The sequence below is a fragment of the Hydra viridissima genome, unplaced genomic scaffold (genome assembly GCF_058129835.1).
Source record: "Hydra viridissima isolate aposymbiotic clone 2 unplaced genomic scaffold, HvirCarnegie_v1 scaffold_2, whole genome shotgun sequence".
Taxonomy (NCBI): Eukaryota; Metazoa; Cnidaria; class Hydrozoa; order Anthoathecata; family Hydridae; genus Hydra; species Hydra viridissima.
Window position 1 is genome coordinate 9,461,171 of NW_028324301.1, and position 18,223 is coordinate 9,479,393.

Here is an 18,223-nt window from a genome sequence, read left to right on the forward strand (position 1 = left end):
TATCTTCAGAGATCAAAATAGTGGATATTGATTGCAAGATCATAACGGAAATGAATCTAATACGGAAAATAAAACGTGTATTACATCAAACATTAACGATTACGACTTTATGGAGAAAAAAAAATCTAAGTTCTATTTCCTTTAACCAATAAATATTCATTAAATTTTTTCATTAGCATTATTTAAAACTTCCTTTTCACCAACTTAATGCTATTTGCCAAAAAGTTAAATAACCTATATTATAAACTAAAGGCATAAAACTACACTGAGGAAAAGATCCATTTTTCTCGTTCCAAAATCTTGAGCATTCTATCAAAAATGTCGCTTTGCTTCACGGTACTTGCAGAACCAATTAAAATAAGTTTCGTTTTTGCCCTTGTTATGGCCACATTAACTCGTCTCCAGTCAGTTAACAAATCCCCAATTTCTTCCAACTTGTTGCTGCGAACCAGAGAAACAATAATGCACTTTTTGTCCTTGCCCTATTTAAAAAAAAGTCTGTTTTAGGTTTATAGCGCAAACTACAAAAAAGGTTGCAGCAAATATCTTATAAGTGCTGCTACACCTAAAGGTTCAACCTTTAGGAAAATTTATCATTAGTATCGATTAACAATATTTTTAATAAAAAAATGAAAGAAAAATACATGCAAAACATAGACTAATTTTTGTTTTTTTTTTAAAAATTACTTGATATTTATCAATGGTATCAACTTCCACGTTTGCAGTCAAAGTTGACAATTCTTTGCGAATAATTTTTAGCTGCTGTCGATACGGTGAGATAACCCCAATATCTTTTGCAGTTAGACCAGAATGAAGAAATCCGTCAAGGATGTCTTTTACAAGCCGAGCTTCTCCTTGATTGACAACACCGTGGGAAGTCTTTTTCTCTTGAAACATTTCCGATGCATCAGTATCAATAAAAACAACAGAGCGTTCAGGATTCAAGATATGCAATAAAAAGTCTGCAATAAAAGGAATTTAACAAAAAAGTAAAGTATATAAAATAAAAAATCATTGACTTCTTTTGAATGGCTACGAATATTGCAATCATAATATTTTAGCACGTCACCTTGACAATTCTCTTTATATGACTCATATAGAGGCAGCTTAATTCTTGCGCCGGCTACGTCATCGTTTCCACATTTCATAGCATTATTGTATATAAGAGAATTAGTGAGCAGCATTATCTGATTGTTCATTCGATACTGATGATTCAATGTTAACACGGCTTCAGGATGTGCTTCAGTTAAAAGACGGAACAAACTCACGTCCAAGCCTTTCTCTCTGAAAAAAAAAAAAAAAAAAAAAAAAAATACACAAACTTTCTTCAATTTAAATTCAAACATTGAATAAGTAAAAACTAATCTATAACCAGGAAATATTTACAAAACGTAAGACTTTTTGCAATTTTTTGGTCTAACAAAAAAAAAAACACCTAGCATCAGGACTCTGCACGAGAGGAGGGAGTTGATTGTGATCACCGACTAGTATGAAAGCATTCGCATATCTAATAGGTCCGATGCAAACTGGCAATGTAACTTGTGACGCTTCATCAACAATGCAGTAGTCAAAATGTTTATGTAAAAAGATAGGATGGCTGATTCCAAGACACGTGGTTGCAACAACATTCTATGTAAAATTAATACGCTTGAAAAAAGAAGCATAAAACACTAATTGAAATACAAAACGAACGACAATAAGTAAGATGTCAACAAAAGGATTTTTGCGTTATATGTATTTCACTCGAATTTTGCGAAAATTTAATACACGCAATTTGTTTTTGTTTTTTCAAAACATTTATATTTTAAATTAGCTTTTCAGCCATCTTTTTATTTTTAACTATAAAAGAATATAAAGCGCATGCCTGTTTACTATAAAAGTCTTTAAGCTGATATGTACTAGAGAAATGTTTTGTTTGCTCTTTACTTGTTAGGTGAATGACTTTATTGTTAACACGGGAACTTTCCCCTATTCGTAAAAATGATTCAAAACCAGCCTAGAAATAATAAAAAGAAAAGTAGGAAAAACGAACAATCAAACAAAAAATACTCTTTCACATATTAGGCATTAAAATCTAAAAAGCTATTGAGGTTGTTTTAAGAAACTGAAACGGATTTTATTTGTTGCGATTGTAGATTATGCACGAAACTTACGTCAAGAAGCTTAACAAGTATTGTATCCACAGCAGAGTGAGTATAACTTGTCAGGAGCACAGATTTTCCCATTAATACTAAAGCTCTAACCAAGCAAGCAATCGTAGTGGATTTACCTGCACCAGGCATACCTACATTTGTCAATTTTATTTACATTAATTTTGTAAAACTAACATAGTATTTTTAAAATATATATCTTGAATGAAGATATGTCACCTAACATGATGAGGTAATCTTCTGCCACTAAACATTTTTCAATGGCTGCTTTCTGCACTGCATTTAGTTTTGAAAATATGCTGTTCAATGCAGCACCCTGAACAGATTCTGAGCTAAAATAACGTTTTTTCATGTCAAATTATATTAATTACGCGTTGGAACAACTCTCATACACCAAGGGTTTTTCTGTAATTTCTTGACAATTGTTTCAAAAAAGTAGTATTTTTAACATATTTATAGTTTTATAAAATCATAACATTATTTAATAACTTATCAATAATATAATATAATATCAATACAATGAAAACTAAAAAAAAAGTGAGTGGCACTTAAAAAAAGAATTCTACATTCAGGGAATAGGGGATTTCTGTAATTCTAATGTATGTCAGTATATTCATTTTTGACAAAGAGTGGAATGCTACAGTTGACTAGGATTATTGATGATACCCTAAAATAAGACTAAAAAATCGAAAGATGACTAATATTGGAAGATTACATTATATACAAACCCATTTAAAGCAAGCAGCTGAGAACATCTTATTTCTTCACTTTTTTCTATAGAAAATCTAGGGGGTTCTTTATTAATAATGAGTCTGCGAATTTTTTCATCTTTAGGAGAGTCTTTTTTATACAGCTTACTGAGATTACTGAGAGGTATTTTGTAGATGGATTGGAAACCGTCTTTATCAATACGAAAAGTTGAAGAAATTTTACTAGAAGGAATTTTTCGATTGACTGAAATTGTGACAGTTTCACTAGACACATCTATTATGTAACCTAAACCAACAAGAAAAGTTTTAGCTTAAAAGGTTGAAACAAAAATTGAGGATTCTAAAAAGATTTAGTTTATTTTACACTTTTTATATTTAATGTGCATCAAATCAGCAACTATGTTGATTTGAAAAAAAAAAACACCTCATTCTATTAACAATGATCATATGATCTCTTCAACCTATTATCTAAAACCAAAGTGATTAACAACATTAATATCATCAATATTTTTCCTTAAGCTTTCATTATGAAACAAAAGTAATCAAGTAAATAAACCTGCAACAGTGTTGTATACTTTTTTATTCTCTTCACTCACTATGACACGTTCTCCAATAATAAAATGAATTTGCAACATACCAACATTAAAACTGTGGTTGCATTTGCGAAAAATGTAATGCAGTTTTTCATCCGAAGTTCTGGATTCATGTGCCACCTTCATTCCGCTTAAACAGTCTCCACGTGCTTCACAAGCCTGTGAAGTTTCAAGCCAAAAATACTTCTTCTTGTTTGTCTTTTCTTCATACTTTATCTCCATCATAATCAACTCATACCATCTCTTGAAGAACTCAAGCTGATCTCTGTTTATATGCTGTGTTAACTTTATAAACAGTTTATCCACACCACTTGTATTTGCATCACCATTTTCAATAGCCATATGATAAAGCATACATGTTTGATTTTGAAAACATCGTGTACATTTGTGTTTGTCACCTAGTAAACCTAAATTTATTTTGTTTTGCATCATCAAAGATTGGTCACAATATGATACAGTAATTAAATTTAAAAAATTAAAAGTTTTTTCTGCATCAAAAGAACTTTTAAATCAAAACACTCTCAAAATCTATTTTAAAAAGTGATAAATTTCATTCAATGAAATCAAGAATTACCAGGCATTGTGAGATCATCACGTTCAAGTGTAAGCTTTCTTGCAATGCTGTTTCTTTTTATTATTAATGCACGCCTTTCATGAAGAGGAACAGGAATACCTTGCAAATGTTTAGTCTTTAAGTAAAGTAACAATCCTGCATCAATATTTTGGCTGTATTTCTCACTCATTAGAATTGTATATAGTGCAACTTGAGCTCGATGTTCAATTGAGCCTGAATTAAAAAAAAAACTGAAACTCAATAAGTAAAACTATTTTGGCTTAAAAAAAACAGATTTATGACAAGTAAATAAAGTAAAGTTAAAAGAAACAAAACTAATCATATTAAAACTTAAATAATTTACAGAAAAGTCAAAAAAACATGCCTGTTGCTGAAAACATTTTCCCTGTTTTAAGTTCTAAAGGAGCTGTATATTTATTTACTTTTGGTTTACGTTGCACAACAAGCTCAACACTCACATCGATCTTGCCTTTTAAAAAAAAAAAAGAATCTATAATTACAAAAAATAGCAAAAAATATATTTAAGATTGTATAGTATTAAAGATAGAGACCTTTTAGTCCCAAGCAAGGTGCCCAAATGTTTTCTTCTATATCTATAATACGCTGAATGTGCACTAAAGCTGAGTTATTTTCACTTTGAAACTCCTGTCCTGTTTTGAAAAAGATCTCCTTGCCTGATGGGTTAAGAAAAGAATTCTGCCAATCTGCAATTGATGAAAAGTATTCTTGCAAGTTTGAAAGCATTTGTGCTTCATCTTTGTCAATGCCATACAGTAACTCTATATACTTTGGAGTGCATAACATCTTTTGTGCTTGCTTTTCCAACTCTTTTTCTGAAAACGCTAAAAATTAGGATATACCAAACTGTAAACACTAAATGCTCCAAAAGCAATTAGTTCCAAACTACTGATAAAAATATTCTATTAAATGCAAAACATAAGATAACAAAGTAATCACTATTTTAGGATTTATAAATTAAAAGTGAATGAGAATTATAAAACAAAAGAAAACAGATTGCAGTTTTTTTTCTTGGGTATAAAATTAAAACTTACAATTATTTTGAACAGCCCAGTCAAATAAGTCATGAGTAATTGTTCCAAGTAGCATTGCTTCATTTTGTTCATCGTTCTTGAAATGCTCATTTAGAACAGCATTTCTATCACAAAATATCCCTGTTGATATGCAAGTTCCAGAAATAAGAGTATTTGGATATAAAGTAATAAAATGTGAAGATGAATTGTCCAAAACACATTGGAAGCATTTTGATGAAAAACCTAAAAAAAAAAAAAATATATAAATTACTGCATAAATCTAAAATAAATCATAATTTTACTGCATAATTTAACAAATTAATATTGTGCAATTAAATACAATAATTCACACAACAGAAGAGCAAAAAAGAAAAAAAAATCAACTGAAGTAAAACTAATTTAAAAAGTTATAAAATTACTACACTCATTGCCAAAAAACTAAGTTTAATTTTAGGCAAATATATAACACAAGAATATTTGCAATTATAAAATCTCTAAAAGTAAAAATTCATTAGCAGGAAATTACAAGTAAAGATGCAAATAGATAAAACAATTATAACTTGGGAGAAATGTTTAGTAATTCTACCTGATACATAGGCCAAGTCATTAACTTCAACTTCCATATTAATCCAGTCTTCTCGAAGATGACAACTATAAGTTCCTTTTGTTGATTCAAGTATAAGCAAAATTTCTTTTTTGGATCCAAAATCACTTGAGATATAAAACCTAGGTGTAACCTCTTTAACTTTTAAAAGCATCAGCTTATGATTTGTTAAATCTTCTACTAAGTCAGTATCATTGACTTCAAGGAAGAAATCTTCAGATTCTAGCAAACTAAAATAAAAATCTTCAGATTCTAGCAAACTGTAACAAATAATTACATTTAATTTTCTCATCTACACATCTTTTATTTAACCTGTCATTAGTAATGGTTTGATGTTTATGCAGAAAATCACTACCCATATGATTTGTGTCAACAAAATCAATCAATTTATCATTTAATGAAGACTTTGAGAAGCTTTTGATAGATGTAAGTTGTTTCTTGAGTTTATGAGTATCATAGCCATAACCTTTTAGAAAGTCATCATCATCATCCTCATCTTGAATAAGCATAGAATGATTTTCCTAAACATTTTAAAAATCCTTTTTACTGTAAAAGAATAAAAATATTTGTGTGCGTGTATGTGTGTGTGTGTATGTATGTATGTATGTACGTATGTATGTATGTATGTATGTATGTATGTATGTATGTATGTATGTATGTATGTATGTATGTATGTATGTATGTATGTACGTACGTACGTACGTATGTACGTATGTATGTATGTATGTATGTATGTATGTATGTATGTATGTATGTATGTATGTATGTATGTATGTATGTATGTATGTATGTATGCATGTATGTATTTATGTATTTATGTATGTGTATTTATTTGTATATATGTCAGTAAAAGGATGAACTTTGTTGTCTAACAGATTAAATACAAACATATATTGAGATCTGTATGTGTCACTCCTTAAATATATGTTAATTATCTTTCAAAATCTTCAGCAGCTAAAACCATAAAAATAACAATTTCAATTGAAATAACAAGAGAGCTGCCATTATTGTTGCTCATTTTTCAAGAAGAATACAAAAGAGCTTAGTTTACTGGGTAAAAAAGAGTTATGATATTAAGGAGTCTCAGGAGATATTCAGCCTCAAACATAAAAATACACCTGTTGCTAACAAAACAAGAAATGAATGCATATCACAAAACCATCTCTAAAAAATTCACAGAAGACCTGGGAAGAAGTTTTATACCATGAGAAATAGTCAGCTCCTGGCAGATACTATGAAGGAGATATGAGTAAGGTAAACAACATCAAGTATGAAGCTGCTAAACAATCTCAAGTACAAAATTGCTAGCTTGATAATGTTCTTCTTTAATGAGAAGAACTTTGAACAGGGCCAGAAGTTCAAAGAACATGCCATTCAACTGGTCACCTGACTTGTGGCTCTACCTCAGAAGACTGTAACTTGCTCGATCACTAGCATACAGTCTACTACAGTCTTTGGGCTACTAAAGGTGATCATATTGAGAGTATTGGGTAAACTAATTACAGTGCTTTTGTTTTACATGTTTGAAATTATAAATACAATATTTGTTCTATAAAATGATGCTTTTATTTTATGGTGCATTAGTATTAGTCTGCTAGTCCCACCCTGTATATATACTTTTATATATATACTTTTTATGAAATATTGATTTCCCTAATCTTTGAATTCTCATTTCTGATTGAATGTATTGGATTGTATTTTCAGATTTAAAAAAAACATGTCTCTTGGTAGTAAGCGATCAAAATCAGCAGTAGAATCAGTGAGAAAAAAATGAACACAATTTAACAACATCTATCAAATGCTGTTCCAGCATACCAGAAATGAAAAAGGACATTCATGCAATAATGTGCAGAATGGCTGTAATTAGAGACAATGTCAGAAGGTTTTTGCAACTGTAGAATCAAGTCAAAGGGTGAGCTGATTGAGTAAAGAAGATTTCTAAGGAGTTACTAAAGCTTTGGGAGAAACTTAGCTTCCCTTTTACTTTAAGGCAGCAAGTTTTAGCAAAGGTTGACAAGCTCATAAAAATGTTTGAAAAATATAGAAAGCAACCACATAAAGGACTTTAAAAAAATCTACCTCTTCTCTTAGGTATTACAAAATAGAGTGGAAACTGGCTTTGCAGCGAAGACAAACCACTTTATAAAAAACAATTTGAATTAAGAGGGCAAATGAGATACAAAACTGAGAAAGTGGTTTCCATGTTAACAATATACCCTTTAAAATGACTAAGAAGCCTAACAGAACCATCAACAAGCCAAGTGCAAGGCTTCAGAAGTGGTTTTAATAGTGAAGAAGACTAGAGCTGTACAGATTCTGATGTTCTAGAAGAGTCTTCCCTTCTGAAGAAAAAGTATCCAACAACAAAATCTGCACCATACTGGTGTCAAAAGTGTCCTTGTCGACATGGAAAGCATTAACTATTCTCCAAAACATAGCTGAAATATTAGATGTACCCATGCTATCATAATACAGATTTTGGTGTTTGAATGATCATGGATGCAAGCAAGTCAAAGCAGAGCTGAAAAAACTTATTATTGAAGAAGAAATCTGCTTAAATTATGATGGGAAGAGAATTGACAATAAAGAATATTAGCAATCTGTTTGAAGAATTCTCAATCTTGGTATCTTGGTTTGTGCCAGCAGGTCAACTAAGAGCATCTTTATCCCACTGGAGGAATATAGTCCATGGAGGTATGTCAAAACTTTTATTTATGTCACTAAAGCAGCCAATATAGGTCAAAAAAACGGTGTTACTAGACTCCAAAGACAGTTCAGACAAAAGGATCTAGACAAGCCTCAGTTAATTGGTTGTCAACACCATATTCTTGACCTAGTTCTTTGGCACTTGTTGGATTCCTTATTCCTAATAGATTTACAGTTACCTAACACCAACTATCAGTTCATTAAAGATGTTTTAGCAGAATATGAGGACATACAAAATAGTGATTCTGACAAAAAAAAAAAAAAAACTAACACATGAAAACCCAGGATGGAGGGACAATTTCAGGTTACTTTTTGAACTTCATGAAGCATATAATTTCTATAAGAAGGAGGTAAAATGGCCTCAATTGCAATGACGTAAGCTGCCATCCCTTCATAGTGCTAGATGAAAATGGATAGATCAGCTCAAAAGTACTTGTGACTTCCTTGGAATTACATGGTTCAAGGCATAGTTTCCAAAACACCACAATACAGAGGATTCATACAACCAGCTGTATGTTGCTGTCTCCAAATGGAACTGTCTGCCCAATGGACATAGGAACTATCAGTGTTTAATGTTCTTCACTTAAATATTGTTGCCGGGCAAACTATCAAGCTGATGGAAGAGCTTCACAGCACTTGTAAAAGTGATAAATATCTTAACAGCAAGTTCATAAATAGTAATTCAGAAAATTAAAACCTTTCTGATAAGTTACTGTATGGTATGACAGTTTTTTCAATAAATGACTTGTAAACAGATGAATATTATTATGTGTCTTTTACAACACCTTGTTAGGTGGGGAGTTTTTCTACTAGTTCAAGAAAATGAAAATCATTTCTGAAAATTTTAGGCAAAAGTTCATCATTTTCTAACACAGGCTTTTAAATTTAAAAGATGTCCTTACCCTAATATGTATACAAGCAGTCTATGTTGCATGAAAAGAGTATTGTTAATTTAGTTATTAGAGTATTAATAAAAAATTTACCTGGATTTCAATTTTTGATATTTTCTTTTTTACTTTGGTACAATTCTGTGACTCATTTGTAGTCCTTTTAATTGCTTTTGAGAGTAACATATTTTTTTTATATTTTTCAGGAACAGATTTACAATCAAGCAATGAAGAAACGTTTGTGAGAGATTCTGATGCATCTTTAGAATTTAATTCAAGCAAATTTTTATTTGAATTGATAGTCTTGGTTAATGAAAATATTTTTGAAGAATTTTCAATGTACTTTTTTGAAGAATTCTTTGATTGAGCATAATTTTTCCTAGGAGTATTATTGTTTATTACTTGTTCAGGAGTTGGTGGAATAATGTCATCAGATAAAAACAGCGACTTGTTTTCTTTGACAATGGTTTTTTCAATATGATTTAGTCTTTCAGAAATGTTAGCCACTGGACTGATTTTCTGTTTATTGTCATGAAAGGTTATCTAAAAGATAAATTTATTAGGCAATCAAAAACTTTTGAAGTTAATAAGCAATACTTGAAAGATTAAAGATTAAATATTTTATTTTTTACCTTTTGGAAGTAATTTCCAATTGGTGTATGCTTTACATCACTCTGTGCACAAAAAAATTAGTAGTTATGAGTTGACAATTTGACATAATATTATTACAAACAAATATAATACAACCAATATAATACAACCAAATATAATACAACCAAATATATCAGAGTTTTTTTGTGACCTGTTTAGAAGGAAGAAAAGTTTGAAATTACTTTTTAAACTTGTTCAACAATCTTAACTTTTATTTCATAAAACATTTATAATGCTTTTTTTTTTGTTGTTGAAAAATTTGGTGTTTTGTATGCTTTTTAAAAATAATTTTCTATTTGTTGTAGTTAACAAAAGTGCCTGTTAAAAATCATACTCATGTTTGCTATATTATATAATACCACATTGAGAAAAGATAAAAAGCAGTAGAATCATTTTGCAATCTCAATTAACTTTTTAGCAAGAGAATAATCAGAAAAATTGTAAGAAAGTTATGTGGTGTATGGTGGAACAGAAGCATCCTCTGAGAAAGCTTTCACTTTGCAATCAAAGCAAAAAAAACTATGAAAAAAGAAAATGGGAAGCAGTTTTTGAAGTGGATGGTGACTACTCTCCAGAATTATAATTAAACCATCAATTTGCTAAAATTTATCATCGTTTTTGTTTAAAAGCTATTGAAAATTTGTGTAAATAGCTATAAAAAATATCTATTTTCAGACTTAACATATCAAAGTTAAAATTCATAAAAATAATTTATTATCTTCATGCTTTTTTTGTTTCTACATTTGCTCACTCACTCCCAAAATTATAGGATTTAATACAGTGCATAACCTTACAAACTATTTGCTTTATTTTTAATTTGATACAATCCAAGGTAATGATAAATCTGGACCTTATAAAACGATCTCTCTGAGACATAAACAACCCTGTAGACTCAAGCCCGTTGAACAATCTGCCTGGTTTTTTGAAGTCTTTAAGACAATGCAGATAAATTTTATTTGTAAATTTAATGAACTATGTATTGTTCTATTCATCAGAACTACTACATGAATTCATATTTAATTAGAGGACAAAGTAGCTAAGGACATTTCAAAAGAGAAGTTTAATTAACGAAAACAACATAGATATTTAAAAAGATGGCTTTGTCCAAAAATCTGCTATAAAACTTGTACAAATTTACATTTCATTTCAAGTTAAAAAGCAATCTCCTAATGGGAAGCATATATAATAATATATATTAAAGAACCCCTGGCTTTTTGGAAGAAAGAAAAATTACAGTAGCAACAGATCAGATATTCATTTTGGAGTAACAGCATATTATTAGTATTATTTCAAATTTTTTTTTTTTAACGGTATATAGTTGATTTATTTATTGATGCTTTGTGAAAAAAAAAAAAAAAAGATTGTATTTTTAAGATTTATTATAAGATAGTTTTAATATGTTGTAGTCCTACATAAATTAAACTGTGATTATCTCAAAACAAGAAGAATTGAGATAAATTAAAAACAAACAAATATTGAAACTATTACGCATTTTCTTTTCTTTGATGAAGACTTTAACTTTGCAGACATTTTCCCCACCTAATTACTAAATTAAATGTATTCAAGCCATCCTGGTCGTGTTACTCTTAAAAAGAGTGCTCAGTAGATATGTTCTAAAAAAATAAACGTTTTAACTTTGAAGCCGGAATTTTAGACTAAACAACTTGCACGCTATTTTAAGAACGTTAAAAACTTTTTGTCCGATATTTAACATGCGTTTTACCAGAGATGATAAACGGCAGAAATCTTCTCGCTTCCACGTTTCTTCTGCAGGTAATGGGCGCCGCTTCCCTAAACTTTTTTTCCCTGCAGAATGTTCTTGCTTCCACCTCCAAATGCTTTCGCCTCCCTAGTGGTTACCGCCGTTAGAACTTTGTTTTGGAGGCAGAATTTTTTGGATGCTACCGCCAATCGGGAGGCGGAAACCAATGACGGCCGTTGTCATGAGTTATTTTGTAGGCAAGATGATTTGGAGGCCGCCTCCAGTGGCTCTTGCCTTCCAATTGGCTGCTGTCGCCAGAACTTTTTTATAGAGGCAGAATTTTTTGGAGGTTGCCGCCAATCGGGAAAAAAGTTTGTTTTTAAATTAATAAGCAATTTAAAGATTAATTGGATTCAAATATTGAAAAATTAAAATTAAAATTGCGTTTTATATGAAATTTATTGTCAAACTGACTATTTAAAAAAATTATGATTTTGTGAGTGTTTTTTTTTTATATTGCTATCAACAAAACTCGAAGTTTTATATTCAAAACAAGAGTTAAAAGTTGGAAATTTTATGTCCATGCAATTGGCTAAAAAATATTTTCCACGAAAATTAATAGAAAATAAATTGTCAGTTTTTGATGGGATCAAAGTTTGAACTTTTGAACAAGTCGCTCATCAGTTGAATTAAAACTGTCACTTTTCAACCATAACATTAAATTCTTAATTTTACTCATTAGATAATTGTTAAAAACTCTTGACAAACCCAATATTCTTAAATGCTCATTAAGAATTTTAGAAATTAGTATCGGTTTGAATTGAATTTTTTCCAATAATCAAAATTTTACATTTTATATTATACGAAGGAGATTTTTTTTACTTGTTGAAATTTCCAGTTTGCTATGAAATTTTTACTACAACGTATTTTTTAACTCCCCCAATAAAAATCTCATAAAACTTTATCCCCCCATCAGGTATTTATCCCCTAGTTAGAATATTTTGTGGCAACAAGTATTTTGCGACCGCGTTGTATTTTGTCATTAAAAATGTTTTTTCTGCAAGTATTCGGTATACTAAAGATGGAAAAATGCACGATCGAACTTTGGGAATGCTCACTCAGCACGGACGGCAACTTGGAGCGGTTTTAGCTGATCAGCTAATTACTCTGATTGCGAAAGTAGGGAAAGGGGCAGATGATATTTACTCAACTTGTTCGGATCAAGGTAAAAACATGATCAAAGCTTCTGATGCTATCAGAGAAATGCAAAATCAAATGATCGTTTGTAATGAATTTGTTGAGGAAGCACAACAGTTTGATTTTGAAGATTTCGATCTGCTTGACCGAGTCAATTTTGAATAAGAACTTGTATTTACAAGAAATACCCAAGGGCCTAAATATGATGCAATTTTTTCTGATCTTAAAAGACCACGCAAAGATATTGCTCCGAGATGGAGTAGTACTTACATCATGGTATCAGACATGTTTGAAAAACTCGCGATATATGAACAAATCGGGACTAATCGAAATAACCGCGAGCTAAGATTAAATGATGAAACCTGGAAATTTATTGAGGAATATCCAAGAACATTCGAGCCGATATTTTATGCAATGAAGGATTTTCAAAGATCAGATTATACCATGTCGGACTTCTTTTTACGACGGATGAGAATGGTTATGAATTTAGAAAAGATTGCCGATGGACAAAATAATTTAACATTTAAACTTCTACAAGCTTTAAATTTACGTTCACAAAGGTTTTTTGAATATGATGCTTTCATCGCTGCCCTCTTACTGGATCCTCGTTTTGCATGGAATAGTGCTAGTCTTGAAGTTTTCAACGATTTATTGAGAAGCCGTGGAGTAGATCATCTACTGAAGATTCATCACTTTGTAAACTCACAAAGACAACTTGCTGAAATTGCTCGACAGCCTGAAAATTTACGAGATGAAGATAAAGAACGTTTGACTCAACTTTCAGGTAGAGATTTTACTATCATTCAGTAATTCATATTTAACCAGTATTTAATATCAAGCGGTTCATTAAGTAAATTTTATTCAATTACATTAAAAAAATCAAGAATTTCCACACTGTGTATCAATAGGCCGGGTGAATAAAAATGAGCAATTGCTTTTACTCAGTAATTGGTCAGCTTTACGTGAATAAAAACTTCAACAACTTTTCTTTAGTTTTAGTTCACGTAAACCTGACCAATTACTGAGTAAAAGTAATTGCTCATTTTTATTCACCCGGCCTAATAAATGTTCATTACTACTCAATAACTTGATATTAATGATTTTTGTCATCATAGAGTATTATTTGTTTCTTCCTTTTTTCTTTTTTTTTTTCTTTCTTTTTTTTTTTTCACAAATCAAACGAAAATAGTTTAACCTTTTATTGATTTAAGGTCAAAAAGTCAAATTTTAAAGAAAAGCTTTTATCTCTTAAGTGTTTGAAAAACTTTGAAACTTTTAATGATTCGAAAATCAATTCGATTAGACAATACTTGTTGTTTGATAAACAAATAATTGATATCTCTTCTTTCAGGAGGAGGTCAACGTCAAAGCATAGATATTATACAAAACACAAGAATTCATCAGTAAATAACAAATATTGTATATAGTGAGCCACGTATTGGTGTGAATGAAAATTGTAATATTCTTGAATGTTGGCATTTAAAACGTGACAGGGGCGTGTCTAGGGGATGTCTGCTACGTCGCTGGACATACCCAAAATATGTATATATACATATTTTTTCACAACTTCAATATTTCGTTAAGTAAATATGATGCGTCGGTAGATAAAAGCAAACAGAGCGAATAATTATAATAAACTAAAGCAATAATTAAGCAAACTATACAAGGTTAACTGTTCGAACGGATGGTAAGAAGTTATTAATCCGGGATAACAGTTAGATTTACGGTTTAGTATTTTATTATACGCCAAGTTAGAATTATTTTGTTCTATCTCCAAGTTTAAATGTTGGGAGAAAGTTTTTGATTTTTTTCTTAAAGTAATAATTATTTAAAAACTTAGTCTTAATTTTTAAAGAAATAATAACTTATGCTTTAAATAATTTATTTTTAAACAAATTAGAAAAAAACTTGTAAAATAGAGCGCGTTTTAGAAGTAATCATTACTTACTAAAATTAATAACTCATTTTCTCCCAACTTTTAAAATAGGAGATAGAATTAAATAATTCTAACCTCGCGCATAGTGCTTGTCAAATCGAGAACGGTCTAAAGTTTATTAAAAAAAAAAAAAACGATTTATATATTTAAACGGAGGTTGTTTTAATTTTTGACTTAAACAAATTAATAAGAAACTTGAATGGACATACCTTTTTTTATTAAGTTATAAGGTACTTCATTTTTTAAATATTTTCTTTTGTTAATTTAAAAAAAATAAAAGTAATTATTTCTTAGAGAACAAATTCCGGACTTCCCTTTTCAATTACACCCTGAGTAAAGTTTTAGTCAAATTCTATTGATATTTATCATCAGGAGGAGAAGACTGTAATTAACAACAAGCATATATTAAAATATATCAATGGACATCCCCAACTATTTTATACAAAGCTGTGTATCTTTTTAATTAATTGCATTTTAAAAAATATAAAAAGAAAGAAAGGGTTTTAAACATTAAAAATAAAATTTGGACTTCCCTTGGTACATACACCCTGTTTAGTGAGTATTTATTAAACATTTCTTAAACATAAAGTTTAGACAGTTTTTCAACAATTTTTTTTTGCTTCATATAAGAATAGGTCGTGTGTAATTGTTAAGCGTTGGTGCTGACTATGGTTATCATCATTTTCTTCTAAAAATAGATAGCGTGCGAAGCGATGATGTTTGATAATGGTTAGCATCATGTGCGATAAAATATCGGGGGATTGCTAAGCCGTCTTACCTCATATATGCGTTTGTGAATGAGAAAGGGGGGGGGGAGGGGGATGCTAAAATTTAACTTTTTTTTTTTTTTTTGGGGGGGGGGGGGGGTTAAAACTGCGACTTACCCAAAAAAATTCCTGTACACGCCCCTGCGTGATGATCCTAACTGGAAGGAACTTTACAACATTTCTCAAGTTGTTTTTGGTGCTGCATTTTCTCAGGTCAAAGTTGAACGAGATTTTAGTAGCTTTGCAATGGTCTACACCCATTTGAGAACTCGGCTTTTGGATGAAACATTAAACGCGATTTTAGTAGTTAGACAAAATTTGGATTTGCTTGACAAAGTCAAATTCTCTTTATTACGTTAATCATATATAAAAAAAAAAGATTCTATTTAATGTCAGTTGTTTTAAGTTGGAATATAAAACACAACCCAAACTTTAATTCTTAAATCTTTGAAGACTCAGTAAAATTGACTTGTTTCGGTGATTAAATCGATTTTTATTTAAATTTATGTAATAAAAAACAAACAAAAAATTTGCGAATGAAAAATGGTAGTAAAATTTTAAAAATTTAAAAAATTTATCGTACCAAAATATTTTATTCGATAGCTTTTGAAAAAAACCAATCAATGACAAAGTCATAATTTTGTTAAAATACTCGAAATTTGGCAATTAATATTATAAAACGATTTTCAAGATTTCCATACTTTTGGGAGGCGGACGCCAATGGCTGTGAAAGAAAAGTGTAGTCGAGAATTTTTCCGTCTTTTATAAACTCTGCTGATAGCTAAATAACTACATTTAACTTGTATTAACATTGCTAACTGAAACATTCGAAAATAATGACAATTGTCATTATATCAAGGACTTTAGCCTTAAGGCAAAAGTCCTTAATTAATAAAAAAACATTTTGTCCTTAACAAGTTATAATTAAAAAAACCGCAATGATAACAATCACAGTGTTGTGGTGTTTGAGGTCATTAAATATTTTTATACTTTTTTTTTCTCTTGAAGAACGTCATTTTTTATCGTTTCTAAATTTTGTATAATATCTTCAGGATGGTGGAAAAACTTATCAAGTCTAAAGTATCTAATTGGAGACTATCGAAAAAAAGTTTTTATTTACTATCTTAAGTTTTAAATTGACAAAATAATATTAGTCTTCCAATAAGCTTGAATTATATTACAATACAAGCAATAAAAAAAAGGATTCCATTTAATGTCATTTGTTTTGAAATGGAATATAACAAAAAACACAATTTCTAAATCTTGTCTTAAAACGCGCAGAAAAATAATTAACTTTTGTTATGAAATAACACAGGCAAACAAAAAATTTATTTTGCTTGTAGCTCTTTCTTTTGTCAACTTGCTTGATCCAAGTTGACAAAAGAAAGTTGGACAGTAGTCTGCCATCATTGTTTTTTTCAAAACGTGTTTTTCCAAACGTCCTTGATATCGATCATCCAATTTCTTAAGATCTTGGTGGAACCGCTCTCATTTAAATAATCATCTTGACCAAGAAACTGTTTAAGATGCTTATTTCTAAAACGAAGTTTTATACTTATTTCGCATCGAAGAGCACAAAAGGCTTTCAACTTTCTAACAATTAAACAACACCCTTTGTTTTCATTTCTTCTGGCGGCGGGAGACTAAGATACCAACTTCAGTATGGCTTTCGCCGCTAGTTGGGAGGCAGAAGCCCATGAAGGCGGTTTCCAAATCATCATACCTCCAAAACATCTTCTGACGGGGGCCGCCAGTGGCATCCGCCTCCCAATTAGCGGCAGCCTCCAAAACATGCTGCTTCTATAAAAAAAATTCTAGCGGTAGCAGTTAATTGGGAGGCCGAAGCCACAGGAGGCGGCCACCAAATCAACTTGCTTCCGAAATATCTTCTGACGGCGGCCGCCAGTGGCTTCCGCCTCCCGATTGGCGGCGGCATCCAAAACATTCTACCTCCGAAAATAAATTCTGGCTGCTGTCGCCAATCGGGAGGCGGAAGCCACTGAAGGCGGTCTCCAAATCAACTTGCCTCCAAAATATCTTCTAACGGCGGCCCCCAGTGGCCTCTGCCTCCAAAAAAAGTTGGCCATTCGGCAAAAAGTTACTTTGCCGCTGGGAGGCGTTATCAACTCTGCGTTTTACTTAAGTATTTTTATTAAAAAGTAATATGATAAATCCAAAAATTCAACTTAAAAAAAAAGAAAAAACAAGCGAGAAAATGGATATTTGAAGTTAAACTAAAAAATCATTAATGCAAATGATAATTAGAACAGTATATATTAAAACAATATCAAACAATAAATCTGCATATATTTATATGTCTATAGACGAAAGAGGAAAATAAAAATTCCGAAAAACCTCCGAAAAAAGTTATTATTTCTTTAAAAATTATTTTACTTTTAGAAAAAATCAAAAACTTTCTCCCAACGTTTAAATTTGGAGATGGAACAAAATAATTCTAACCTTGCGAGTTGGTAATAAAAGTTGGTAATTTTCAAAGAAATAAGCATATCCGAAGCGATTCGATGGCAAATCATTGCTATGGTGAAAGCTGGTAAACGAAACTGTGAGATAAGTAAAGCGTTCAATGTTCTAGAGAAATTCTTTCGAATTACAAAGAAAAATAACGAGACGACTAATAGTGCCAAAGAGTTACTAAGAACTGGTAGGCTGCCTTAGACAACAGACAGAAACGCAAGTTACTTCTTTGGAGAGGCC

General features: G+C 30.7%; 2 protein-coding genes across 6 annotated transcripts in view; one reads left to right on the forward strand and one right to left on the reverse strand.

Moving 5' to 3' along the window:
• Window positions 1-133: 133 nt before the first annotated feature.
• LOC145192330 (DNA replication ATP-dependent helicase/nuclease DNA2-like) lies at window positions 134-11,738 on the reverse strand. 5 transcript variants are annotated; one of them, XM_090080621.1, is made up of 19 exons: window positions 11,630-11,738; window positions 11,395-11,519; window positions 9,888-9,929; window positions 9,352-9,798; window positions 5,975-6,183; window positions 5,645-5,892; window positions 5,080-5,301; window positions 4,579-4,869; window positions 4,392-4,496; window positions 4,028-4,240; window positions 3,417-3,860; window positions 2,879-3,146; window positions 2,370-2,482; window positions 2,154-2,284; window positions 1,865-1,996; window positions 1,436-1,629; window positions 1,070-1,284; window positions 688-962; window positions 134-482 (listed from the first exon to the last, which is right to left on the reverse strand). In XM_090080621.1, exons 2-19 carry the CDS (start codon window positions 11,434-11,436, stop codon window positions 261-263), a joined length of 3,813 nt encoding a protein of 1,270 aa, XP_089936747.1. In that variant the 5' UTR covers window positions 11,437-11,519; window positions 11,630-11,738; the 3' UTR covers window positions 134-260. The 5 variants fall into 5 exon arrangements, 3 of the variants coding, with proteins under 3 accessions (XP_089936747.1, XP_089936746.1, XP_089936748.1); XR_016450327.1 differs by lacking the exon at window positions 11,630-11,738 and having other exon boundaries at window positions 2,866-3,146; window positions 11,395-11,571; XM_090080620.1 differs by lacking the exon at window positions 11,630-11,738 and having other exon boundaries at window positions 11,395-11,571.
• Window positions 11,739-14,298: 2,560 nt separating this feature from the next.
• The window catches only part of LOC149891818 (uncharacterized), a 143,139-nt gene continuing 139,214 nt past the window's right edge, over window positions 14,299-18,223 (forward strand). Inside the window, exon 1 of the mRNA XM_090080618.1 lies at window positions 14,299-14,832. The gene's annotated coding sequence lies outside the window, so the exon portion shown is untranslated. The remainder of the gene's footprint in view (window positions 14,833-18,223) is intronic.